Source organism: Mizuhopecten yessoensis, unplaced genomic scaffold (genome assembly GCF_002113885.1).
Source record: "Mizuhopecten yessoensis strain PY_sf001 unplaced genomic scaffold, ASM211388v2 scaffold9985, whole genome shotgun sequence".
In the NCBI taxonomy this organism is placed as follows: domain Eukaryota; kingdom Metazoa; phylum Mollusca; class Bivalvia; order Pectinida; family Pectinidae; genus Mizuhopecten; species Mizuhopecten yessoensis.
The window spans coordinates 995,203-1,022,249 of NW_018408321.1; the positions used below are offsets into that span (position 1 = coordinate 995,203).

Here is a 27,047-nt window from a genome sequence, read left to right on the forward strand (position 1 = left end):
ACAAACTTTGTAGCCCTTCATCCCAGTTTGCTTCTGGCCAAATATCGACACCCTAGGCCTTTCGGTTATTAAGAAGAAGTCGTTTAAAAGTAGAATATTGACGCCGGCCGGCCAGACGGATGGACGGCCGGACGGCCGGACGGACGCCGCGCCACGGCATAAGCTCACTTGGCACTTTGTGCCAGGTGAGCTAATAAACCACAAGCGGTTGCGGTTTATGATGAGAGTACACTCCATTTTTTTGTGTTATATATCCATAACATTAAAAATATATTCAAGTTAATCCTTAATGAATGTTGTATTTCTTGACAATAACAATTTTAAAATAGGACTATAAGCAACAGGTATACTAAAACACACCACCCATCCCCCTCCATTCAAGTAGCTGTTTCTGTGTCCTGTAAACCTTCAGAAAAGTGAATTAAGTTACTGAAACAGTAGCTGATTCTGTGTCCTCTAAACCTTCAGAAAAGCGAATTAAGTTACTGAAACAGTAGCTGTTTCTGTGTTCTGTAAATCTTCAGAAAAGTCAGTTCTCCAGCACTTTCTCACCTTTAAGACAACAAAAACAACATTTACTCAATTATACTAAGCCCTTTTATACCAGATAATATCGGTATCTGGAAAAGAATAGAAATGAAGAGGAGTAATTATGGTGTCTTTTACACTTGATGACACTCAAAAACAGATGCCTGGATTTTTATTAAAAAAAAATAAAAAAATTTACATTACATGTATTAATCGTTCTATATCATTGTATAAGAAAACGTTTTTAGAAATGTTTTTTCAAAAAGATATAAATGAGGTCAATTGACCTAGCTTTAATTAATGTTATCAAAACAAATATATGGAATATAATTGGTACCACATTCACATGTGTAACATTTCATCCACATGTGTGTTTTCTCATTTACATGTGTGGTGTCTCATTCACAATGTATGGTGTCTCATTCACATGTGTTGTGTCTCATTCACATGTGTGGTGTCTCATTCACAATGTGTGGTGTCTCATTCACATGTGTGGTGTCTCATTCACAATGTGTGGTGTCTCATTCACATGTGTGGTGTCTTGTTCACAATGTGTGATGCCTCATTCACATGTATGATGTCTCATTCACATGTGTGGTGTCTCATTCACATGTGTGATGCCTCATTCACATCTGTTGTGTCTCATTCACATGTGTGGTGTCTCATTCACAATGTGTGGTGTCTCATTCACAATGTGTGGTGTCTCATTCACATGTGTTGTGTCTCATTCACAATGTGTGGTGTCTCATTCACAATGTGTGGTGTCTCATTCACATGTGTTGTGTCTCATTCACAATGTGTGGTGTCTCATTTACATGTGTGGTGTCTCATTCACAATGTGTGGTGTCTCATTCACATGTGTTGTGTCTCATTCACAATGTGTTGTGTCTCATTCACAATGTGTGGTGTCTCATTTACATGTGTGGTGTCTCATTCACATGTGTGATGTCTCATTCACAATGTGTGGTGTCTCATTTACATGTGTGGTGTCTCATTCACATGTGTGATGTCTCATTCACAATGTGTGGTGTCTCATTTACATGTGTGGTGTCTCATTCACATGTGTGATGTCTCATTCACAATGTGTGGTGTCTCATTTACATGTGTGGTGTCTCATTCACATGTGTGATGTCTCATTCACAATGTGTGGTGTCTCATTCACAATGTGTGGTGTCTCATTCACATGTGTTGTGTCTCATTCACAATGTGTGGTGTCTCATTCACAATGTGTGGTGTCTCATTCACATGTGTGGTGTCTCATTCACAATGTGTGGTGTCTCATTCACATGTGTGGTGTCTCATTCACAATGTGTGGTGTCTCATTCACATGTGTGGTGTCTCATTCACAATGTGTGGTGTCTCATTCACATGTGTGGTGTCTCATTCACAATGTGTGGTGTCTCATTCACAATGTGTGGTGTCTCATTCACATGTGTTGTGTCTCATTCACAATGTGTGGTGTCTCATTCACAATGTGTGGTGTCTCATTCACATGTGTTGTGTCTCATTCACAATGTGTGGTGTCTCATTCACAATGTGTGGTGTCTCATTCACATGTGTTGTGTCTCATTCACAATGTGTGGTGTCTCATTCACAATGTGTGGTGTCTCATTCACATGTGTTGTGTCTCATTCACAATGTGTGGTGTCTCATTCACAATGTGTGGTGTCTCATTTACATGTGTGGTGTCTCATTCACAATGTGTGGTGTCTCATTCACATGTGTTGTGTCTCATTCACAATGTGTTGTGTCTCATTCACAATGTGTGGTGTCTCATTTACATGTGTGGTGTCTCATTCACATGTGTGATGTCTCATTCACAATGTGTGGTGTCTCATTTACATGTGTGGTGTCTCATTCACATGTGTGATGTCTCATTCACAATGTGTGGTGTCTCATTTACATGTGTGGTGTCTCATTCACATGTGTGATGTCTCATTCACAATGTGTGGTGTCTCATTTACATGTGTGGTGTCTCATTCACATGTGTGATGTCTCATTCACAATGTGTGGTGTCTCATTCACAATGTGTGGTGTCTCATTCACATGTGTTGTGTCTCATTCACAATGTGTGGTGTCTCATTCACAATGTGTGGTGTCTCATTCACATGTGTTGTGTCTCATTCACAATGTGTGGTGTCTCATTCACAATGTGTGGTGTCTCATTCACATGTGTTGTGTCTCATTCACAATGTGTGGTGTCTCATTCACAATGTGTGGTGTCTCATTCACATGTGTTGTGTCTCATTCACAATGTGTGGTGTCTCATTCACATGTGTGGTGTCTCATTCACAATGTGTGGTGTCTCATTCACATGTGTTGTGTCTCATTCACAATGTGTGGTGTCTCATTCACAATGTGTGGTGTCTCATTCACATGTGTTGTGTCTCATTCACAATGTGTGGTGTCTCATTCACAATGTGTGGTGTCTCATTCACATGTGTTGTGTCTCATTCACAATGTGTGGTGTCTCATTCACAATGTGTGGTGTCTCATTCACATGTGTTGTGTCTCATTCACAATGTGTGGTGTCTCATTCACAATGTGTGGTGTCTCATTCACATGTGTTGTGTCTCATTCACAATGTGTGGTGTCTCATTCACAATGTGTGGTGTCTCATTCACATGTGTTGTGTCTCATTCACAATGTGTGGTGTCTCATTTACATGTGTGGTGTCTCATTCACAATGTGTGGTGTCTCATTCACATGTGTTGTGTCTCATTCACAATGTGTTGTGTCTCATTCACAATGTGTGGTGTCTCATTTACATGTGTGGTGTCTCATTCACATGTGTGATGTCTCATTCACAATGTGTGGTGTCTCATTTACATGTGTGGTGTCTCATTCACATGTGTGATGTCTCATTCACAATGTGTGGTGTCTCATTTACATGTGTGGTGTCTCATTCACATGTGTGATGTCTCATTCACAATGTGTGGTGTCTCATTTACAATGTGTGGTGTCTCATTCACAATGTGTGGTGTCTCATTCACATGTGTGGTGTCTCATTCACAATGTGTGGTGTCTCATTCACATGTGTGGTGTCTCATTCACAATGTGTGGTGTCTCATTCACAATGTGTGGTGTCTCATTCACAATGTGTGGTGTCTCATTCATATGTGTGGTGTCTCGTTCACAATGTGTGGTGTCTCATTCACATGTGTGATGTCTCATTCACAATGTGTGGTGTCTCATTCACAATGTGTGGTGTCTCGTTCACAATGTGTGATGCCTCATTCACATGTATGATGTCTCATTCACATGTGTTGTGTCTCATTCACATGTGTGATGCCTCATTCACATCTGTTGTGTCTCATTCACATGTGTGGTGTCTCATTCACATGTGTGTTTTCTCATTTACATGTGTGGTGTCTCATTCACATGTGTTGTGTCATTTACATGTGTGGTGTCTCATTCAACCCAGTCACTACTTACCAAACATTTCTTTGTACATCTGTGGAAGTGTCAGTTCAGGATTTTTCTTGAGCATGACGGTGATGGCTGTGTTGTGTTGTATGAGGATGAAGTGTAGTTCAGCTAACCTCACCAGCAACATCCCGAAGCGTGTACTGCCATCAGTGTAGGTGGCTATGAAATAAGAGCCATACATACAGTTCACAGAAATCATTCACAAAATACAATGATTCTGACTGTACATACTGTTCTAATGCGAAACCGGTTGACACTTCTAATAAACTACAAGAACAACTTATTGCTCCTTCGCCTGTTGTGATTGAATCTATTTTATGATGTTTATACTGTTCTAATGTTTACAGTTAAGGAACTGGATTTCACTTCTAAGTTCATGAAGCATTAAACAAAGCAAATTCAATAAAGCGTGACTAGCACTTCCTGTTGGATTTGCCATTGTCCAGTTGGCATTCATATTGCCTATGAGCAGATCAATACTCACACTCAGTGTCAAGCTGAAGGGTAGATCTTATTTGCCATATACAGATTTCTTATTTATGATATATATATGGTTATAGTTGCTCTTCACAGTAATGAGTTTACCATTATTAGACTTGTTATACAAACATAACTGGTATAGTTACTACTGGGAATTTTACGGCTGTATGTCTGTGATATTTGCAAAAATGGTAGCAATATACAGTTTATAGATTTATCTTTTTAATGTCACATCTTGTTTGTTAATACTTGTGATAAGATCTGAGAAAACCACCATTACATACTTTCTTCATGATATTGCAAGGCAAAGGTGGTGTCCAGCAGCAGTTTACGAACCCTCTCAGAATCCTCCAGATTTTCCACATCTAAACAGAAAGGATGGAACATAAGAGAGTTAACATGAAGAAACAGTGATGACCTGTAAACACAACAGTATTGAGATATTCCTCAGGCTTGGTCAGTGTAACACGACAATATCAGGATATCCCTCAGGCTTGGTCAGTGTAACAGGACAATATCAAGATATCCCTCAGGCTTGGTCGATGTAACAGGACAATATCAAAATATCCCCCAGGCTTGGTCAGTGTAACAGGACAATATCAAGATATCCCTCAGGCTTGGTCAATGTAACAGGACAATATCAGGATATCCCTCAGGCTTGGTCAGTGTAACACAACAAATTCAGGATATCCCTCAGGCTTGGTCAGTGTAACACAACAATATCAGGATATCCCTCAGGCTTGGTCTATGTAACAGGACAATATCAAAATATCCCTCAGGCTTGGTCTGTGTAACAGGACAATATCAGTATATCCCTCAGGCTTGGTCAGTTTAACAGGGCAATATCAGGATATCCCTCAGTCTTGGTCAGGGTAACAGGACAATATCAAAATATCCCCCAGGCTTGGTCAGGGTAACAGGACAATATCAAGATATCCCTCGGGCTTGGGCAGTGTAACAGGACAATATCAGGGTATCCCTCAGGCTTGGTCAATGTTACAGGACAATATCAGGATATCCCGCAGGCTTGGTCAATGTAACAGGACAAAATCAGGATAACCCCCAGGCTTGGTCAGTGTAACACAACAAATTCAGTATATCCCTCAGGCTTGGTCAGTTTAACAGGGCAATATCAGGATATCCCTCAGTCTTGGTCAGGGTAACAGGACAATATCAAAATATCCCCCAGGCTTGGTCAGGGTAACAGGACAATATCAAAATATCCCCCAGGCTTGGTCAGAGTAACAGGACAATATCAGGATATTCCTCAGGCTTGGTCAATGTAACAGGACCATATCAGGATATCCCTCAGGTTTGGCCAATGTAACAGGACAATATCAGAATATCCCTCAGGCTTGGTCAACGTAACAGACAATATTAAAATATCCCTCAGGATTGGTCAGTGTAACAGGACAATAACATCTAAACAGAAAGGATGGAACATAAGAGAGTTAACATGAAGAAACAGTGATGACCTGTAAACACAACAGGATTGAGATATTCCTCAGGCTTGGTCAGTGTAACACAATAATATCAGGATATCCCTCAGGCTTTGTCAGTGTAACAGGACAATATCAGGGTATCCCTCAGGCTTGGTCAGAGTAACAGGACAATATCAAGATATCCCTTAAGGCTTGGTCAGTGTAACAGGACAATATCAGGATATACCTCAGGCTTGGTCAATGTAACACGACAATATCAGGATATCCCTCAGGTTTGGTCAATGTAACAGGACAATACCAGGATATCCCTCAGGCTTGGTCAGTGTAACTGGACAATATCAAAATATCCCTCAGGGTTGGTCAGACAGGGCAGTATCAAGATATCCCTCAGGCTTGATCAATGTAGCAGGACAATATCAGGATATCCCTAAGGCTTGGTCAGTGTAACACAACAATATTAGGATATCCCTCAGGCTTGGTCAATCTAACAGGCCAATATCAGGATATCCCTCAGCCTTGGTCAGTGTAACAGGACAATATCAAGATATCCCTCGGGCTTGGGCAGTGTAACAGGACAATATCAGGGTATCCCTCAGGCTTGGTCAGAGTAACAGGACAATATCAGGATATGCCTCAGGCTTGGTCAGTGTAACACGACAATATCAGGATATCCCTCAGGTTTGGTCAATGTAACAGGACAATACCAGGATATCCCTCAGGCTTGGTCGATGTAACAGGACAATATCAAAATATCCATCAGGCTTGGTCAATGTAACAGGTCAATATCAGGATATCCCTCAGGCTTTGTCAGTGTAACAGGACAATATCAGGGTATCCCTCAGGCTTGGTCAATGTTACAGGACAATATCAGGATATCCCGCAGGCTTGGTCAATGTAACAGGACAAAATCAGGATAACCCCCAGGCTTGGTCAGTGTAACACAATAATATCAGGATATCCCTCAGGCTTTGTCAGTGTAACAGGACAATATCATGATATCCCACAGGCTTGGTCAGTGTAACACAATAATATCAGGATATCCCTCAGGCTTTGTCAGTGTAACAGGACAATATCAGGGTATCCCTCAGGCTTGGTCAGTGTAACTGGACAATATCAAAATATCCCTCAGGGTTGGTCAGACAGGGCAGTATCAAGATATCCCTCAGGCTTGGCCAATGTAACAGGACAATATCAGAATATCCCTCAGGCTTGGTCAACGTAACAGGACAATATTAAAATATCCCTCAGGCTTGGTCAGTGTAACAGAACAATATCAGGATATCCCTCAGAATTGGTCAGTGGAAAAGGACAATATCAGGATATGCCTCAGGCTTGGTCAATGTAACACTACAATATCAGGATATCCCTCAGGGTTGGTCAATGTAACAGGACAATACCAGGATATCCCTCAGGCTTGGTCTATGTAACAGGACAATATCAAAATATCCCCCAGGCTTGGTCAGGGTAACAGGACAATATCAGGATATACCTCAGGCTTGGTCAATGTAACAGGCTAATATCAGGATATCCCTCAGGCTTTGTCAGTGTAACAGGACAATATCAGGGTATCCCTCAGGCTTGGTCAGAGTAACAGGACAATATCAGGATATGCCTCAGGCTTGGTCAGTGTAACAGAACAATATCAGGATATCCCTCAGGTTTGGTCAATGTAACAGGACAATATCAGAATATCCCTCAGGCTTGGTCAACGTAACAGGACAATATTAAAATATCCCTCAGGCTTGGTCAGTGTAACTGTTTGTTCAGATCAATGGAAGTAAAATTTTATTTATCTTGGCAAATATAGGATTTTGTTGAGCTAAATAATTGTTTAATTGTAAAAAAAATGTGAAAACAAGCATACTGAGTATTGCTAAAGCATTACATGTCCCCTACCGGCCCCTGCTAGCTATTAAACTGTAATGATTTATAAAAATGGTACCCTTTGGTGTTAATTTGGGATATTATGGTCCTTTGTAATTGTGTGAAGTTTGATCAAAATTCATGAAGGAATGAAGCCGCTAGAGCGCTGACAATGAATTTTCTAAAAATAGTAACAGTGACCTTGACCCATTAACTCTGAAATTCGAACTTGTCCGAGATATTATGGTCCTTTAAATTTGTAATTGTGTGAAGTTTGATCTAAATCCCTCAAGGAATGAAGTCGCTAGAGCGCTGATGAACAATGGTGTTACGTACGTACGCAGACGGACGGATAGGAAAACTATAGTCCCCCCGGTTTCACCAGTAGGTGACTAATAAGCAAAGTATAGATCCATGCTCCAGATGTTCAATGATCCAGCAATAAAACCCAAAATGTCAAAATATGTTTATGTCCTTCACACAATTTTTACCGGAACTCTCTGAATTGATGTACATGTATGTACTTTGAGACAGTTGTATGCAACAGATGTTAGAAGCAAGGCAGGTCTTATAACAATCAGTTTTAACCAAAAAAGGATACCTACCAGCATTCAACAGCAGCAGAATGGACAGGAAAGTGTATTCCATCGAACTAAAGTTCATCAGTTTCACCATAGTGCCCGTGTGTATAAAGTGGCTTGATAGGATTTTCAGCATCGGGAAGAATGATTGAATTGTTTCCCTCTGTCTTGGTGTGTAGTTGAAGTAGCTGAACTGTTTGGTTTCATTGTCAAAGCTTCGTGAACAGTTCAAGACTACTATTGGGTAGATTGAGGCTTGTATGAGCTTGATTTGGTCATCCAATGAAATGGCTCGGAAACCTGAAAACAAATTATTATTCAAAAAATTAGAAAAAGGAAACAGGCATAACATTAGTGAAAGTTTACAACTAGAGAGTATAGTAGTTTCATGGAAGGAGATACGGTGCCTGCCCCAGTTTAGTTGGTAATGATTGCTGATTGCAATTCACGAAATCCAAAATAGCCACTGGAGGCATCTTAATTTTCTGATGTGGTTCAAATCCAACTTGAGTGGGAAATGATACAACACTGTATGCTGGGAAATTTTTCGCTGTAGTTTAATTTTCTCCTTTTTCTCTGTCTGTAATGAGGGCGAATTTATCAACACACCGAACATTAGTAAACAACATGTTATACATAGTAATTAAATGTGACGGGAGAAATTAACACTAAGCAAATATAGATGATCCTGGTGAAGGGCGAAAGTTTGACTGGACGGAAATTTCCCGGCATACAGTATTTACTTTCTATATGGATGACATATACTAGTTTGGATTTATTGAAAAATAGATTATTTTTTTGAAATCTGAGACTGTCAAGATAAGTTCCTTTACACATTGTTTTATGCCTCAATATTCAGCCAAAAAAAAAGATGAAGAAATCTGAGAATATTTTACCAGGAACTTTCTTTGAGAATTTGATGAGTTTTCTGGCAGTGAATTCAAATGAAGACATCATGTTGACCCATGAACTTTTTATAGATGTAAACTCAGCTAATTCATCCTCTTCATTCTGCAAGCAAAAAATAGTATTACATGTATTACAAAGAAAGGATATTTGATACATATACCAAGAACAATTATTAAGCTGAAGTAAACTCATCCTCGATATTCCAGATGTTATGCTTACTTTCACTCTCTGCACACCTGGAATATGTCATAGCAAAAGCAAAGGCTCGGTGTGCGCCACCTTGTGGATGAGACAAGAAGACTAGTTTGCTCCTTTGATGTATATAAAAAAAAAACTCTCGGTCGTGTAACGGTAAAATTGACTGGCTTTGAACTAAGTCGGGTGTCGCTCCTCTGTAATCTTCAAAGAACAGGCATTAGCCTAGTGATTGGTCTTTTTTATTTTACCTGATACCAATCAAAATAGCTAGCTGTGAGCCATCAATATTGCTATGACATATTCCAGGGGTGCAGAGAGCGTTAGTGAGCGTAACCCATGGAGTATAGAGGATGAAGTAAACTAAGAAGTAGTAATAAGTAGGACATAGAACTAACTGTATATATACGTTTGCATTAACACAGAAAATAATAATGCTTATTGAAGTAAAATGATACTTGATAGGTCTGTTGTGTTACATTTTAGGTTTCTATCTCCAAAACCAAAGAATGTTACAACAGAGGAGCACTAATAAAGGCAGTGTTTCTATCTCTCTTAACAAGCATATCTTGTCCTAAATAATTACTTAATATTTGCAGTGAAAATAAAAGGAGTGTTATACTTACATTCTTAATAACTGGTAGAAGGTGTTCTAATTCCTCATTACAATCAGCACATTTATCAAGAATCTCAAAGGTCTTTTCGCAACTGATGCTGTCTACAATACTGCTGCCGCTGCAACTGCTCCTCAAGGTAAAGGGTTTCGTAATCGTGGCCATTGGTGATTGTGGTTCCTGTTTAATCTCCACAGGGACAAGTGGCAGAGGTGTAGTCTCCAAGTCCTTGTTTTCTTCAGAAATTTTGACCTCTCCTTTCATTTCCTTCACGTCAAATTGCTGTGGTTGTATATCCGATGTTATTTGCGCCAGTTCCTCTACCGTGGCTGGTATGGCTGCATTAACCATAGCCTCCATGTCACTGATGTTGATGCCATCGTTGAGTACCTGCTCCTTACACTGTGTCTTTCCTTGTTTCTCTGCCTCAATAGATATTGCATGCTTGACTGAGTTTGGCTGGCGACCAATTCTGCTTCCTAAAAAATGAAAAATAGTGATAAACATCTCTAGAATATCGTCAAAACAATTCATACTTATTTATAAAATGCTCTTTCTGGTGAGGTTCCAATTAAGAAAATGCTAATACAATTACCTTCGATGGACATGCCACACTCTACACACTTGCGATAGCGACATGCCTTACAGAGGTTGCGTGTGATGGTGTTTACTTCACAGCTACCATTCTTAGAACACTTGTAACGCTGACATTCCCTCTCCTTTGCCATACGCCTGAAGAACCCCTGAAACAACACAAGCCACGCAGTGATAATAGGAACGACAATATCGAGATCAGCTGCCCTAATTGGCAGCAGTGACTAGAACATTTGACAGGGTTGGACCCAATGGTGTGGGTTTGGGACAAAAATGACATGATGTCACAAAATCGGGAATATTCCAATGCTGCATTGCATTGTATAGAAAACATGTGATATTACCTTACACCCTTCACAGGTGAGTGCTCCAAAGTGGAATCCTGAAGATGGGGCGCTACACACTCGACAAGGAATCTCCCCAATCTTCTTGTCTTTTTTCTTGCTGTCGCCCGTACCTGAAAAATACTTAAACTGTTTAGAACTTTCCATTGAAAAAGGTGAAACTTTACTAAAACTATAATATGTCTGTAAGACGTTATTGTGCCTGCTGTACCGCACCTATGCTAATCAGTAATAGTGTCATCATTTGAAAAATGAATATAAATAGTAAAAGTGACCTTGACCATGGCCTTCTAACCTTGAAATATGACCTCATTCAAGGTTTTCTCCTTACTGACATATGTATAACATTTTATCAGTATCTACAATGGAATGATGAGGCTCTCTAAGTGATGTCACTTAATTTGTTGACAAATGTATATAAATAGCAATGGTGACCTTGACCTTGGATCTCTGTTACAAGAACACATTTCAAAGTATTCTTAACCCTTTCACCACTATAGACCATAATGGACTTGTCCAGATCAATGCATGGTAGAGTCTTCTAAAGTTACATAGGGGTGAAAGGGTTAATATACTTGCTTTTATATCAAATTTGTTAGAAACTATCAGGTGAAAATCAACTATCCAGATTGTCAAAATTAATTGGAATTATAAATTCTTCAATTATTGTTTCTTGGGGCTGTTTTTTCATATAAACAGGAGACAACTCTCATTATAAAGCAATCTTCAAATAAAAAAGTGATGTTGTAAGATTAAATCACTATTTACCTGGACAATACATTTTCAGACTAACACATTTCTGGTATCGGCAGTACTGACACTGAACTCGACTCTCCTTGGTGATCACACACCTGCCTACCCGTAGACACACATATTTTAATTTTTCCAGCTTATTGGCTCTCATAAAGAATTTCTGTAAAATGAAAATTTAATATTTTTCATTTTAAAACATATATATACCAAATATTTCCTGCAGTTTTTGATCAAGCAAATTATTTACATATCATAAATTAAAGCCTATAAACATATATAATTGTTATGATTGTCTTAAAATAAATCACATTTACATATTAGAGCTTATAAACGCATATCATTGTTATGATTGTCCTGAAATAAATTCACTTTCCTCAGGTTGGACAAAAATAGTTAAATATGTATGAAAATTCCTGAGACAAAATCATTTAGTAATGTTTGGTGTTGCTAAATTGTATGTGCCTGATCAAAGTTGTATGACAACTTGTCTATGGACCACCCAAACCAAGATCTAAATTAATCTTTGGCACACCTGACCTTAAAGTGGTACATATTAGACCTACATGTAACACGCGTACATACCTTACACGCCTCACAGATGAAGGCCCCACAGTAAAATCCTGCCGCCTTGTCCCCACACACCTGACAGTAGGTGTCAGTACTGCCCTGATTCTGTACATAGTCCATTACACTTCCAGAGCTGCTAATTTCATTACTGTCCTCCTCACATATCCCATACATCTTAGGGGGCACTGCAGATATCTCCGATGTGCTGGAGGGCATAGGGGACAGTTCTGATGGTATTCTATTCTGGCCCTGACGGGACCTTTCTAGAGAATGTTCCTGGTTCATATCTGTCGAGGACACCTGGGACGATGATAATATCACAGAACTTGAATAATCCACGTGATTTTCTGATGAATATTTCACTTCTCTTGGAGAAGTGGACATTTGTTTAGGTTCTGAGGGTCCTAGTAACTTGTTGTTTGAACTACAGGTTTCGACAGACTTTCGTTTTCCTGGGACAATTTTGCCAGAAAATTCTTCAATATCTGCCAGACTAATCCTACTGAATGACTGCCGCGAAGATGTTTTTTGTTTAGCATTAATGTTTATTCCATACTTCTGAGCCCATGTCATAGCTTTTTCCGTTCTGTTTTGAACTGTGCTACTGTAACATTTGCTGCTGGACATATCTTTGCTATCTGAAACTGAACTTTTAACATCGTTCTGTAACTCATCAAGTGTAGACTGACTGGTCACTTCTGGCATTCCTGTAAATGGACTGCCATGTGCACATTCATCATAGGAATTATCGTGTGATAGACTAAAAGGCACAAGTGGGGAAAAAGTCCAACTCTCTGGTGAGTTAACGAACCCCTCGTTAAACGTCAAGGGACTTTGAGTGGAGTCACATCTGGCTGTACTACAAGTAATAGGGGACTGACTAACACTGTTTGAGTTACCAGTATTTCCTGACAGCTGCTCAACATATTTTGAATCATTTAAATTTTCTACTCTTCCACTGTTCCCAGTTGCTTCAGTGTCTATAGCAACGGCACAACTTCCAGACAATGCCTGGCCAGAGCCAGTGACCTCTAAATTCTTTGGAGAGAGAAACTGACAGGTGTTGTAAGGGTCTACATTCTGACCAAAGGAACTCGCTAGTCTTTCAAAGGACACTTGGCTACCATTCACAGAAGATGCTTGGCTTGCATTCACATAAGGCACTTCACTGGAATTCAAAGGTGGCACTGGTCTTGTATTCACAGAAGTCACTTGGTTCATACTCGCAGACACTGGGCTGACATTTTCAGAACACAACTGACCACCAGATTCCTTTGAATAACATGCAGAAGATAGTTTCCCAGTGTCAGCGGAAGCTGTTGCAAAGGAATGTCGACCTTCAAAAGAACTGTTTGCAGAAGACAGCTGATTGGGTCCAGTGGAACTGATCACAGATGAAAGAAGGCCAAGGCCATGAGAGTAGCTGCTGTGTTGAGGCAGATAATTCGCTGTTTGTTGGTCAATTTCATTACCCATATACAACTGATGACCACAACCAGTACTACTGTTTACGATAAACTGACCACTAGGTGAGCTTGGTGTATAAAATGGCTTTGGTGTTGTATTTGGCTGTCCAAAAAGTGACAAGAACTTCTGAGATTGTAATTCGAACATGTTGTCAGTCACAGCTTGACTGTTAACAGAATCTTCTGTCTTCTCATCCCCTGCAGCCTGGGTACAATCACTTGAACTTTTGGACAAATATACCTTTTTTGGGGCATAAATTGCTTGTCCAGATAAGTTCATATTCTGTTAGGGCATTCACACATTGTGTTTTGAACAATATGCACCGTGTGCAAATCAGAGATTTGAATACAGTTTTCCATTCACTCTCCTCAGATGCCTGAAAAAAAATAACAATGACAATAAGTAAAAAGAGGTTATTTTTTAATGCCATTTGAAAAATGAGTTTTAGTATTATAAACTGTACACATAGTCAAGTATGGAGACAGTTAAACAAAAAGCACTTTGTAGCTGAAGTTGAGGCTAAATGTACTGAGCATTCAGTGAATTTGATAAACTTCCATATACAGGTCCAGTACACTCTGCCGATTGAGCTATATAGCTGTAAAGACCTATAATAGCTCTATTGACCTATCTGAAATAGGTCTTTTGAGCTATTTTCAAGTGATTTTCTTTTTTAAGGAAAACAGAACGAAGTCGCATTTAAAAGAACATTGTATCATTAAGTTGATAACAAAAGACATTAAATACAAGTATTCTTTTAAAAAATAATGATGTAAAGAAATCGGAAATATTTTACATTTATGAAAAATGAAAATAAACATCTAACTGTATGCTTTTTGTAGTCAACATTACCATTAACCTTATTGTTTTATGCGACTTTGCTTTAATTTAATGAAATTTGAAATCTGAGAAAATATAGCTCAATACAGCTATAATTTATAGGTGTATATAGCTATATAGGTCTTTATAGCTATATAGCTCAATCGGCAGAGTGTACTGGACCTGATATACACTCGACCCCTAATAAAGATATAAAAGACACCAGACTTATCGACAGATAGATGCAAGGCAAGCCCACAGCAAACATGCATCTATCAAATATCTAAGTCTAGTGTCAGGCCCAGAGGAAACTCGAGCCACTCGCCCACGGACACATAACCCAAAAGTCGTGACCAACCCCGAACACTACCCTCCCACCAATACACCCTCACTCACCAGTACTTTGTGGTATATTTTATTTATTAATTTCCCTCAGCATCAGGGTATCTTTTTTAACCAATTGTAAAATATTAATCTGGTCAGAATTCCAGGTCTATGCAAATCAGTACGTGACTTCAATATTACTAGCCACACATACACTAGCTTATATGTAAGGCCAATGGAATTTTGTCGTGCCTTGACATCAGTGTCTGCTGATGTTACGTGTCAAAATGTGATGTGATCAGAGACAGGAAGACCCTTATATATTGTAACGAGTCATGTGTTTACATAGCCTGATCGTGTTCGTTCCTCCGAAATCGGTCTCGACGTAATTGTACTGTTACACCTGTCGCGAGACTTACCTGTCCTTAGCCAAATTTAATTTCCTTCAAAAATTCAGTCGTTTCCTTCCTTGATAACACCGTCAGCAGTACATATGCAACTAATTCGACTTCCTTCGATATTTCATTCGTTTAGGTGCTTAGCGATAACAGCCCTAGTGCCTGGCATATCTATATATACAAGCAGAGTACAATGTCAAGGTAACTAGCCTTTGTAAATAGGTCGCGCGTCATAAATTCAGCAGTGATCTGTGACCGAATTACACGGGGGCGTGAAGAAAATCCCTACCCACTGTCCTTTGGATACATTTACATACCATGCTCCTGCGATTATTACTGTAGTCTGTGGTAATATAGATATAATCGCCCAAGACATGGTTTGGTTAATACGTTACTGCTGTATCAGCGTAAACCGGTCAAGTACACAACGGTTATTGGCAAGTTGACCTGTTGCATGACAATGGGCTGACAGGAGTTACAACTAATCCAACAAAAAATAACACACCTTCAGTAAGATTCATATCAGTTTGGAAATGTGTAATATCAAAGTAACCATATAAAAGATTTACTTTGACCACGGAAATAAATTGCTATCTAAGTCCGTGCTTTGATATTGCAACTCAAGCATATTTATTGCATATATGCATATAGTGAGTTTCTCTAGAAAACTTTGTATGGCTCATACCACGGACTTAGATAACATTCCGTGCTCATACCACAGGGACCTGAGAAGTTGTTAATCACAGCTATAACGTTATATCTGGACCTAAACATCCTAATGTAACTGTAACAAAGCCCTGTGGCCCATACATGTAACTTGTTGACAGTCTACATCTGCATCTCCTTTTTTGGCGGGAAAGATTTAATATATATACTATTATATATATGGGGCAAATAAGTAATTCCAACAGTGTGGACAAGTTAAGGTTGTCAAATTTACGAAGCGATCCGCTCCTTTATCAAGACACAGTGAAACAGAACAGTTACATATACATCATATTACAAGAAGATAGAACTGATAAACTGTAATTGAAAATATAAAAATATTACTTCTTTGACCCATACTATTATATATAGATAGATCTGTATGTCAGACTTACACACGGGCATGCCTTTTACTTAAATACACACACTGGAAATCTTAAAATAACTTTATCAGTATACGTATCTAGCTTAGGCGTTATATATTGTCTGTATACGTCACTGTTTAGACTCAATCCGCCATGTACACAAAGCATATCCTTCTGTGTAAGTGTTATGAAATGTTAAAGTTATTAGTGTTATAATGTATAACCAATGTACAGACGACTTTTTATACGGAACACGTTACAGAATTAAGTATACACGAAGTTATTTCCCTTCGAAATGTAATAACCGGTCTTTATCATGTTTCTATTAGCATGCATCAGTTATCTCCCTTTAGTCGATTTTGGCCGGTTCATCACCATGGGCGTTTCTAGGATATTTGAAAGATGGGGCGTAGAATGAGATATCACCGAGCGGAGCGAGTCGAAAAAACATTTGGACTTGTTTTTTTGCTAAAAAACACAAAATAATTGTGAAATGCACTAATGTAAGGATTTTTTCTTTTGAAAAGGGGGGGGGGGGGGGGCGTACGCCCATTAAAAAATGTGTTTTGAAATGTTCGTTTAAAAATATATAGACGTCTTCAGACAAAAAAGAATAATAATTCAAACGTGATTATTTCATAACAACGGGATTCGTCATGAACACACATTGTTCATGAACACACATTGTTCAAGGTCGCAGGGGTCAAAGTTGGTATAATCCAAAACTGCTAAATTATTTTGTGTGTAGTTTGCTTGGGTGACGAGCTAAAACTGTGTTCAAATCAATGTCAAGGTAGCAGAGGAATTTAACCCCAAAATAATGTCTCGGTAGCACAGCATGTGGCGTGAAGTAATGACGTAATATCTGTAGCTTACTTGGCTATAGGCATATTCAACAATGTTCAAATACAAATAACAGGGGATACAGAAGTAAAGCTTTAAAATTGTTCTACTTCCTAACAAAGGGGAGCCAATCTTGTATGATGGAGGGGGAACCCCTCCCCCGAAGACAGAGAGGCGGGACCCACTGAAAGAATTAAGTATTTTTGTGGCACATGTTATTTGTACATCGGAATACGACCGCCTTCTAGCTTCGAGCTAGAGGGAATTTCCCCTTATCTCAGTGGTAGAGCGTCCGACTAAGAACATAGGGATCGCGTGTTCGATTCCCGATGGAAGCACACTACTCTATTTACTGTTATAAAGTGTGTCCTTGACCCGCCCTGTGGTTACACATGGAGTTAGATCCCGGGTTGTGGTGTTCGAGGGCGAACACACTCGAAGATGGGTGAGTAGTGTAGCTGATTTGATTGTACATAGGATTACGGTCGCCTTCTAGTTTCGAACTAGAGGGAATATCCTTTTAGCTCACTGGTAGAGCGTCCAGCTAGGAAGTCAGGGGTGGCGAGTCCGATTCCCGATCGAAGTACACTACTCTCTTTCCTGATACATTTTTAAAATGGTTGAGATCCTCATCATAACAAAATATACAATTACTAGGCATGAAGAAGCGAAGACATTCGTGCTACGAGGATTGTTCGGAGGTCAAGACCCACCCCTGGGGGCTAACTCCCTGGGTCATAACATGGAAACAGTTGGGATCCACACCATATAACAAAATACAACTGATGGGCATAAACTATGCACTCGTGTTCTTGTATTCTTACCCACGCAAACATATTTAGTCCTTCATTTATCTTACATTTCCTGAACTCCTTTGATGAACTGATATGGTATACAGCAGGTTTTAAATGAAATACCAGGCGAGCTATTAAGGCCCCTGGGCCTCTTGTGTTATGTTTTACTGTCATTATATGTATTTCTTGCATTATAATAATAATATATTACTGGCAATAACTTGTACTACCTGTGATTTTAACTTACTCTTCACTGTACGGTTTACGTCGTTGTATCCATTGCTTATTACTTTATCACGTTGATACATTACTCGTAATAATATTCAACTACATACTGTTTACAAGTAGATGGGAGTATCATGATTCAGTTAAATCGTTCGAAGCCATTTTAAAACCACCGAATCGTGTTACCAATGCTATGCAAACTTTTTTTAAGAACGACTCGATGCAAATATTTCTGACGTAACTTATACCAGTACGTATGTACCTGTGCTTTTGTTTGGTGATACACCCGTTGTTATAAATAAATAAAAATAAATATACAACATTTGATATAGCGCACTATCTAGCTAACATACGCCATTCTAAAGCCCTTTACAGTACATAGATATAGAATTTTAATACAGTCAATACAATTCGCATATATATTAATCAATACAATATTGAGGAATTCGCAGGTGCTGCCTTATCAGCCGCTAACTACTAGTCCTATGCCACCTGGCCCCGGTTTCATCAACGTTCCTTAACTTTAAGGAGCTCCTTAAACCGTATTTTTCCTTAAATATAAAGAGATTCCTTAACTTAAATAAAATTGCGCTTCATGAAGCTTCCTTAACTTAAATCCTTCCTTAAATTTAAGGAATCCCTATGCCACCTGGCTAATACCTCCCGATGTGTGTATGCCTGTGTGTGTGCTGGAGATGTATTGTGTTCTGTTTGTAGTGGGACCGTGCTTCCAATGGTATCAATTATAGTGCCACCTCACTTGAATGCTACAGCACAGATACCGCATGACAGTTATATGATATTAGCTTTAACAAAGACTGTCCGGCTGACATTACAACATCCGGGTATTTTAGGTAGGTAAATCTTTATGTGGATACACAATGGACATCAATATAATTGTACAAAACAAAATTAAACAAATGCTGATATTAACATTTAATGGTACAGCAGAAGTCACCAGAGGATGATATAACCAAATTCATGAACAAAACATACGTCAACAGAGGATTGATCAGCATAGTGTACAAAACAAAATGAAACAGAGGATGAGACTACCAAACTAATGGTATAGACAGAAGTCACCGGATGATGACACGACCAAACTAATGAACAACACATGCGTCAACAGAAGATTATATAAGCCCTATAAAAATAAACAGAGATAGAGAGATATATAGTCATGTTAATAGAATAAATTAGTAACACATGGGTACTGGCAAGGTTGACTCGCGTAGACAAACTGTGCGATGAATATAGGATTATTGGTTCTTCATTTGTGCGTTACCTGTAATCCCTCTTACCTGTCGCCGTCCGTCAGTTATTGACCAAAGGTAAATGGTGTAAGTCAACCAGACAACACCATAATACATGCCAATAACACATGAACGAGTGTAATTAAAGTTCACTACAACACAGTGGAAAGTAAGGGTCGGCTGCCGGACCGGAATAGGTGAAAATAAATGGACTAATGACAACGCATTCGACGTGTACGGGCAGTCCATTCTAAAACAGTAACACGTTCACCTTTCCATTGTGTGATTCGGTTGAGTGATTTTACATACTACCATTGGGAGTTGCTGTTAATGACTATTCTATCAAACATTGCCAATACACCTGGCCGAAGCAAGGCAATCTTTCTGCACGTACGGCCTGTTGGTTTGTGAATGAGAGCAGGAAAAACACCTAGACTTGTGACTCGAGCAACACCTACATGTCCAACCATTTGAGGCCGAGTACGAATAAACCACGATAAAACGCTACCAAATATTCGAACTAATATGGTTTTATGTGCTCAAGGCAAATAATAAAGGCTTTGGAACTAGTATCGGGACCAAAACGGAGTCTACTAGTGGATATTCATAGACGACCGTTAATCCTCACTGATGGAGGAGGCGAAGGACTTTACCCGGCAACAGAACCAGGTAACACCCTATGAAAACTTAAACGCTCACAAGTTAATTACGAATTTAAATAACTACAGTTTGAATTGATTTCTACATGGTATAATAATAATAATATACAACATTTATATAGCGCCCTATATAATTTGTCAAATTACTCTAAAGCGCTTTATTATTGCTACTTTATTAAAGCGTTCGATGTATATCAGTTTGTATTTTAAGAATGGTTAAAAGATATTAAACACCGGTAAAAAGTTATTTTCTCCATGCAATTCTGTCTGTATATGTATATGTGTATTCAGTTAGCTCACCACAAGAATAGCACACTTGTATTAAATAAATACAGGGTGTGTCACACAAACTTCACCAATATACAGATTGTTTATCAACATACCTGTATGTACTGGACACAGTGTGAATAAGAAAGGGTATTTTGTATGTATACATATTGTATGTATACTTTTAGGTATATATCGAATGTAATATACATATATATATTTCATTGAATATACACACTGTACGTATAAACTGTAGTTATACATTGTATGCATATGAATAATGCATTTATAAAGAGTATATTTTGTATTACTTTTTATGTATTTACCGGTATAATTTATCCTATTGTATTGTATACCCAATTATATTCATACTTTAAAGGTTAATAACGTCTGAATACAGGTCAAAGTGACAGCTAAATATGAACCTAATAATCTAAGTTATTTGTGAAGTAGGGCACATATGTTGACCTACGTGTTAGAATTAAGACACTAATGATAGATATTCTTCTGTACCTTCCTCTCGTTTACAGTCTAAATACGGCGTAAACTGACACGGTGAGATTATTTCTGTACGACTGTCCGAAGCTCAATATAGACACTTCTATATTACAAGGACCCACCACTTTAGCGAGCGTACTTATAGACTTGTATTACTAGTAAATATGGACGGACAAATATCCCAGGTATACCAGACACCAAGTACTCCAGTGGTCATATTTATAAACTACACCCAATCAAGCTATTTTTTACCCATTAAACATGGAAACGAGAGAGGGAAAAATAAATTACACGGAAATTCAATTAAAACACTAACAATGTCGACTGTGGCATTCAATATTTAATGTTGGTTTTGTGGGTCGGTTTCACTCGCCGCTGATAATGCTAATACATCCCCGATCAATAAGTGGATGACAATAGGGTATATGTATTGTTTCTGAGCTTACATCATTAGCAATGTTGACGATTGTTAATATGACAACTGGCTACACACTCGGCAGTGTCTATCCGACAGTGATAACGGCTATCGACCTGGGGCGGGGGAAGGGGGAGATGTGGTGGAAATGTCACAGTTCTCCACAGCTATATAAGAAAAATGATAGAGGGAGATGTACACTGTAGTTACTGTCGAAATAAGTCCTCAACTGGAGGCTGGCAATGGGATAGGGAGATTGGTTACTTTAGAAGCAACCCATATATCTCTGGTAATATTAAATAAAAAAAAAACCTGTAGTGTCGAGGGAGATGTATCGGTAGAGGGACAGGTTCGTTTCGAAATCAAAGTTATATAAGAAAGAGTGAAAAAGAAACTAAGGTGACCAATGAAACTACAAAGCTCCACCTACTAGTACTAAGAAATTGGTAAAAAGACTGGCAAAGAGAGTTTGTTTTTAGGCGACGAAAGGTATCACATTGGTGGCAGCGGTGGGATTTCCATATGATTACTATAGACACTACACGGGTCTCTCCAGGAGTATTAAAACCAATCGATGGATATATAGATTGCTGTGAAAACTTCACAGCTATCTCAAGTATTTTTAGAAAGACAGGTAGATAAACCTGATTATTGTAGAACCCACAGATTTCTCAAGTAATATGAAAAGACCTGATAGAGAAAGTTATGATGACCATGGGGACGTCGCAGTTCTATCCAGCAATATGAAGAAGACTAGTAGGGGAAAGATAAAGTAACTGGTAGATCTCAGTTCTCTCAATCATGACTTATTAGAAAGATTGACATAGGGAGTCTGGTTACTAAAGAATCTTCTTTTGGTTCTCTTTAGTAGACTATGGACAAGAGAGATAGTGTTATTGTGGATATGTGTTCTATTCTTACAATACCAAGTAAAGAGAAACTGAAAAATGCAGTTCTATCAGTTAAACTTTTTGAGTTTTCATGACGCTGTTTTATAATATTCCCTCTTACTCTCTCCACTAATATTGAATAGGGGTAGCAGATAGTGTAAAGTGTAGAGATAATATAAGTAAATAGAGGGACCGTGTATAAATTGTAGTTAACAAACTAATACTACAGATACATTGTGAAATATCCAATTAATCGTACGACAGGGGCCGATCGGGATAAGGAGATATGGTCTCTACAGACAGGAATATCAAATTTCACTTCTTTATTTTACGATACGATCAAAATAGATATAGCGGAATGATACCCATTTAAGATAAGCTAGAAATGTTTTGCACACTTTTTCTCAGGCTACACATACTGTTGTATCCCTTAGATCAGACACTATGTTGTATTCCCCGGACCAGACATTACGTACTATTCCTCTGACAAGATACTACGTATTATCCCTCAGATAAGATATAATATATAACATTCCAGACCGGGTGTTAAAAACTATCTTTCAGACTTTAAATGATATTTCGAATAATACCTTATACCAAATATCACACGTTTTTCTCGGATTTGATACCACATTGTGTATTACGCGTCACTGTTTTAAGACTATTTTTATTAACTTTCTATCTGAATCAAGTTTTGTGGAAAATTCTGATTAAAGGGTATTGGCATAGGTGCTGGTGAACGCTTTTTTAACTCCCGATCACGACAGACGTGTTCACATATAAACGGCTGAAATATTTTCGAAACTATCAGGAGGCTGTTTAAGGTTCATAAGATTGTATGTGTTATAAGGCCAACTAACAAACTAAAATGGAACTTTGTAGGTCTTGAAAACAAAATTCCAGAGGACATAATTATAACCGGCCCGATATATTACATTGGATGCCAGGACGGCTCAGGGCATCGAATGTTCGGATATACGGACGTTCAAGAGCAGTTTTGTCCAAAAGATCACATGATTTCAGTTATCACCAAGCGAGTTGCTATGGGGAAAATGACAACAAGAGAATACTGAAGTGTCAACAAAACCTTAATTCTAACTCGAAGTCGATATAACTAGGGCAAACAATGACCAAACGAAATATTCACACAGAGACTCTTGAAAAACTTCCAGGAGAATAAGGCCATATATTCTTCGGAAAGGTAAGCGTCTTCTGCTTCATCGACGACACCCGCCATGTAAATCTAAGTCATATCCAAGTAAAGTCACGTCCTTATGTCGAAACTCGGGTAGTGACTTCAGAACCATAAGGCACACTGATGAGTATAATAAAAAACATCGACAATCATATCACACAAATAAATGGCATATGTTCATTCCCCTACGTGTTCATAATGGCGACCATCAAATCTGTCCACAGTCCTCATCAGACTGAATCTTTGGAAGTCCTCTGTTGTAAGTTTGTCATCTGTAGGACCATAGAAGACTATATGCCAACATATTAAGGTTTACCAATATGTTAAAACATATCTGATGAAAGACATGCCTGCATTTCACTTGCCATGCTATTTAGGTTTAATGAACGACAATGCTGCATTCTGACCCGTATTTCATCAAAGTACTTGAGAAGGAACTTCAACTCAGTTTCAAATGAGTTTCAACTCCGACGTTTGTTATATTGTAGGAAATAAGTTCAAACGCGGTCTCATTCGACATAACGATGCTAAAAACGATGTCTGGCCTGTTCCTAGTGTCTAATATTAGGGTTGCATTCCGGCTTGTTCTAATCGATACATTTATGTCATTGTACATTCATGCAGTTAAACACACTCCATTTTTCAGATTATTATTTTTCTTTAAATATGGAAATAATTTCTGACATCCAAATATCTGTCATAGCCTCCGCTGTAAATCGATTTACCTGAAATTATTGATGACGGTCCCCTGAAACACTGACGCACTGGAATGTATAAGAATGGAGCGATTTGCTTCCCAGGTAGGATGCAGTCATCAGATGTTAATGGCAGCACTCGGCCATATCGACATTAACATAGTAATAACAGCGTCACGGTGCTAAAACCAGGCGGCGTTTCACCTGTGTACGATAGAGCATGTCTTATTAATGGTGAAAACACGCTACTATATTCTTGTTGGCAGACCTTGACAGGGAAGAGGCGAGTGTGTATTCCTTTGATAGACATACATTACTATTGACGACATATTTAACCATACAGCGGGGAATTGGTGACATTGGATATTATTAAATAATGAGGAGCAGAAGGAGGTTATCAATCTAGTATCGATAGAGTTTGAACAACATAAAGCCAAAAACCGAATTGGTAGATTGATGAGGTGGAACAGGCAAATTAAAACTAAATGAACATTCAGAACAAAACTCGGTAAATGATTAAATAATCAAAGACGTAAAAATCAAGATATTTGTCCTTGTTGCTTGTCATACTAGTAGAACGATCACTCGATCATCCCCTTAAGGTAATAGGATTGTGTCACCATTTCTCAGTAGAATTTCTTCCAATTTTGTAGTTATATTGCGTTGAAGTAAAGAAAATTTTCTGCCACAAAAAAATATAGAATGTCAGAGTTTTGAAAAAAAATTGAAAGACACAATTTTAGGCAAAATAATGTCAATAATAATGATACTGACAGATTAGTATTGCATTAATGTATATCAATTTAATAAATGCTGAAATTGTGTAAAAATATTTATCTATAAACGTTTAAAAATTGAAATTTTATAATAAAACCATGTACATATAGTAATTGCATGTAAAGAGTTATCTTTCTTGAAAAACTTCACAGTAGTGAAATAGGTAGCCGGGTTCCTGAAGTACAGGAAAATGGACACATGTGACTCATTGATAAAAAAAAACCTGAATTAATGCCTGGATTGCTTGGAAATACTTAAATATTGAAAGAACACATTGTTCTGTCAATAATAAACATGCAATATTTATCAGCTTAATATTAAACATCAGAATATGCGGAAACTGTGATACTGTCTCCCTACATTGGATTTTCAACTAGGGATGCACTTCCTATTTCCGTTTATCAATACACTCCTATGACGTTAATCAGTAACACGGTCAAGGTTCATGTTCAGTGATGACAAGAAGCACACGTGTAATGTTCTTAAGGTGGTCAACTAGATCGTCATCAGCGTCCATTTTCGTGACGTACTTCCGGAAAAAGTACAGCTCGGACTCAATTATCTTGATCGAAATGTGCATGTACACCGTGTCGTCATTTCCGTATTGCGTATTGGGCATTCAATGTCGTTGTGCAAATTATAGTTACACATTGACCGTTTTCGTTTAAACGGTCAAACCGATCGGACCACTGTTGTTCGTTCATTAAATAAGGTCGGACCTAGTAATCTGATGCTGCTTTCAGGCGAGCCGTGAGAAAGCCTTGCAAGGCCTGCATATACATTTGCAGGTCCGCCAGGATTTATACCCGAAATTGTTACATTTATAAACGGTCAAACCGGTTGCTCCGCATACACGAACAGGCCCCTGGTAAACAATAGTACACGTGCGTGCCGATGATATGTCAACACCCGATATCGAGAATTTACCGGGAAATGTATAATCACACGTATTTCAGGAATAAAGCTTTCAAATTCATAGACATAAACAGACTCACGGGAAGATAGTGACATGAGACCAAACGACCTCAAGAAGGTCGTATAGGAAACGCATGGAATGCGGACGTACCGACCTCACATGTGCAACACGAGTGCATAGTCTGCCTCGGATCTCAGAAAATATGATTTGCGTTGGCAAAATTTGTTAATGCTCGACAGCCATCCTATTTGTAAAGTTTAATATATATCAAAGCACGCTAGGGGGGCTGTCACCCCCTATTTGTTGAAAAAATGATATTAAATAGGTCAAAAGGTCATTAGGTGCATTTTAACCGTTTTATGGAAATATTCGAACATTGTTCCTATTTATCAGTTTAAAACCTCACAAAAATATTTTCAACACCAACACTTTGTTTTGCTGGAGTGATAACATGCAAAAGAGGTGACATAAAACTTTTATTTCAACAAAAAAGTAAAGTTATTGGTTATTGAAGCACTGAATTGCGCAATAGAAGGGACTGATCCGAACACAAGTGAATAAATCAAATAATTAAATGTAAAGGTTCGACCTAAAACACCTCTACCACATCTATATAACACATACTTCAACATATACAACCAAAGATCCTCATTGATGCGATATTTGTTTTATATATGTACGGCTAATCACAAAAAATAATATCAGCAAACTATGGAATTCCCCAATATTTAGTCATCTTCATACCCAACAGGATTGGCACATCCTGATGCCTCACATTTACATTCAAACATGCAAATCTCCCCAGACTTATAACATTTGCATCTTGATGTGCTGCATTTTGTAGTGCATCCACATGCAACCAACTGCAAACAGGAGACAGGTACCGAGGGTTTGCTCATCCAAACTGGTTTCAGTACACACGACTCTATAACCCAACAGCCTATATTTGTTGGATCCTCTGGCTCGAAATCTGCATCAGCTGCTTTCATCCAGATCATTGCTTGATAAGCTGCTCTCTTAACGTGTAACGCGAATGCATCTTTAGTTGGCGGAAGCAGCTCTAAAGACTTCCTGGCTTTTAAGAATAGTCGGTATCGGCAGACATCAATACTGGGTTCATGGGTTTCGGGATTGCATCCATAAAGACCACACATGAATTTCTCAACATTACCGATATCTCCACCGTGGCCAATAGGAGATAGAAGTACAGGGTCTTCACAAAACATTTTCCAACATGCCTTTT

At 38.5% G+C, this 27,047-nt stretch overlaps 2 protein-coding genes across 2 annotated transcripts in view; one reads left to right on the forward strand and one right to left on the reverse strand.

Moving 5' to 3' along the window:
• Positions 1-220: 220 nt before the first annotated feature.
• Positions 221-15,481, reverse strand: LOC110459199 (probable GPI-anchored adhesin-like protein PGA55). The gene is made up of 11 exons (XM_021511340.1): positions 15,329-15,481; positions 12,315-14,142; positions 11,748-11,892; positions 10,980-11,092; positions 10,637-10,784; positions 10,054-10,520; positions 9,220-9,334; positions 8,348-8,623; positions 4,722-4,802; positions 3,964-4,116; positions 221-552 (listed from the first exon to the last, which is right to left on the reverse strand). Exons 2-11 carry the CDS (start codon positions 14,043-14,045, stop codon positions 530-532), a joined length of 3,252 nt encoding a protein of 1,083 aa, XP_021367015.1. The 5' UTR covers positions 14,046-14,142; positions 15,329-15,481; the 3' UTR covers positions 221-529.
• Positions 15,482-19,491: 4,010 nt separating this feature from the next.
• The window catches only part of LOC110459180 (probable serine/threonine-protein kinase kinX), a 32,143-nt gene continuing 24,587 nt past the window's right edge, over positions 19,492-27,047 (forward strand). The window contains exon 1 of the mRNA XM_021511317.1: positions 19,492-20,161. Within this exon, the coding sequence (XP_021366992.1) occupies positions 20,123-20,161 (39 nt within the window). The 5' untranslated portion in view covers positions 19,492-20,122. The remainder of the gene's footprint in view (positions 20,162-27,047) is intronic.

Excerpts from the sequence above, each read along its gene's own strand:
- LOC110459199 (XM_021511340.1), bottom strand. The coding sequence starts at position 14,045 with ATGAACTTATCTGGACAAGCAATTTATGCCCCAAAAAAGGTATATTTG. Across the intron at positions 10,785-10,979 it reads TCACCTGTGAAGGGTGTAAG|GGGTTCTTCAGGCGTATGGC; the intron begins GTAATATCACAT and ends GTGTTGTTTCAG. Across the intron at positions 8,624-9,219 it reads ATTCTCAAAGAAAGTTCCTG|GTTTCCGAGCCATTTCATTG; the intron begins GTAAAATATTCT and ends ATTTGTTTTCAG.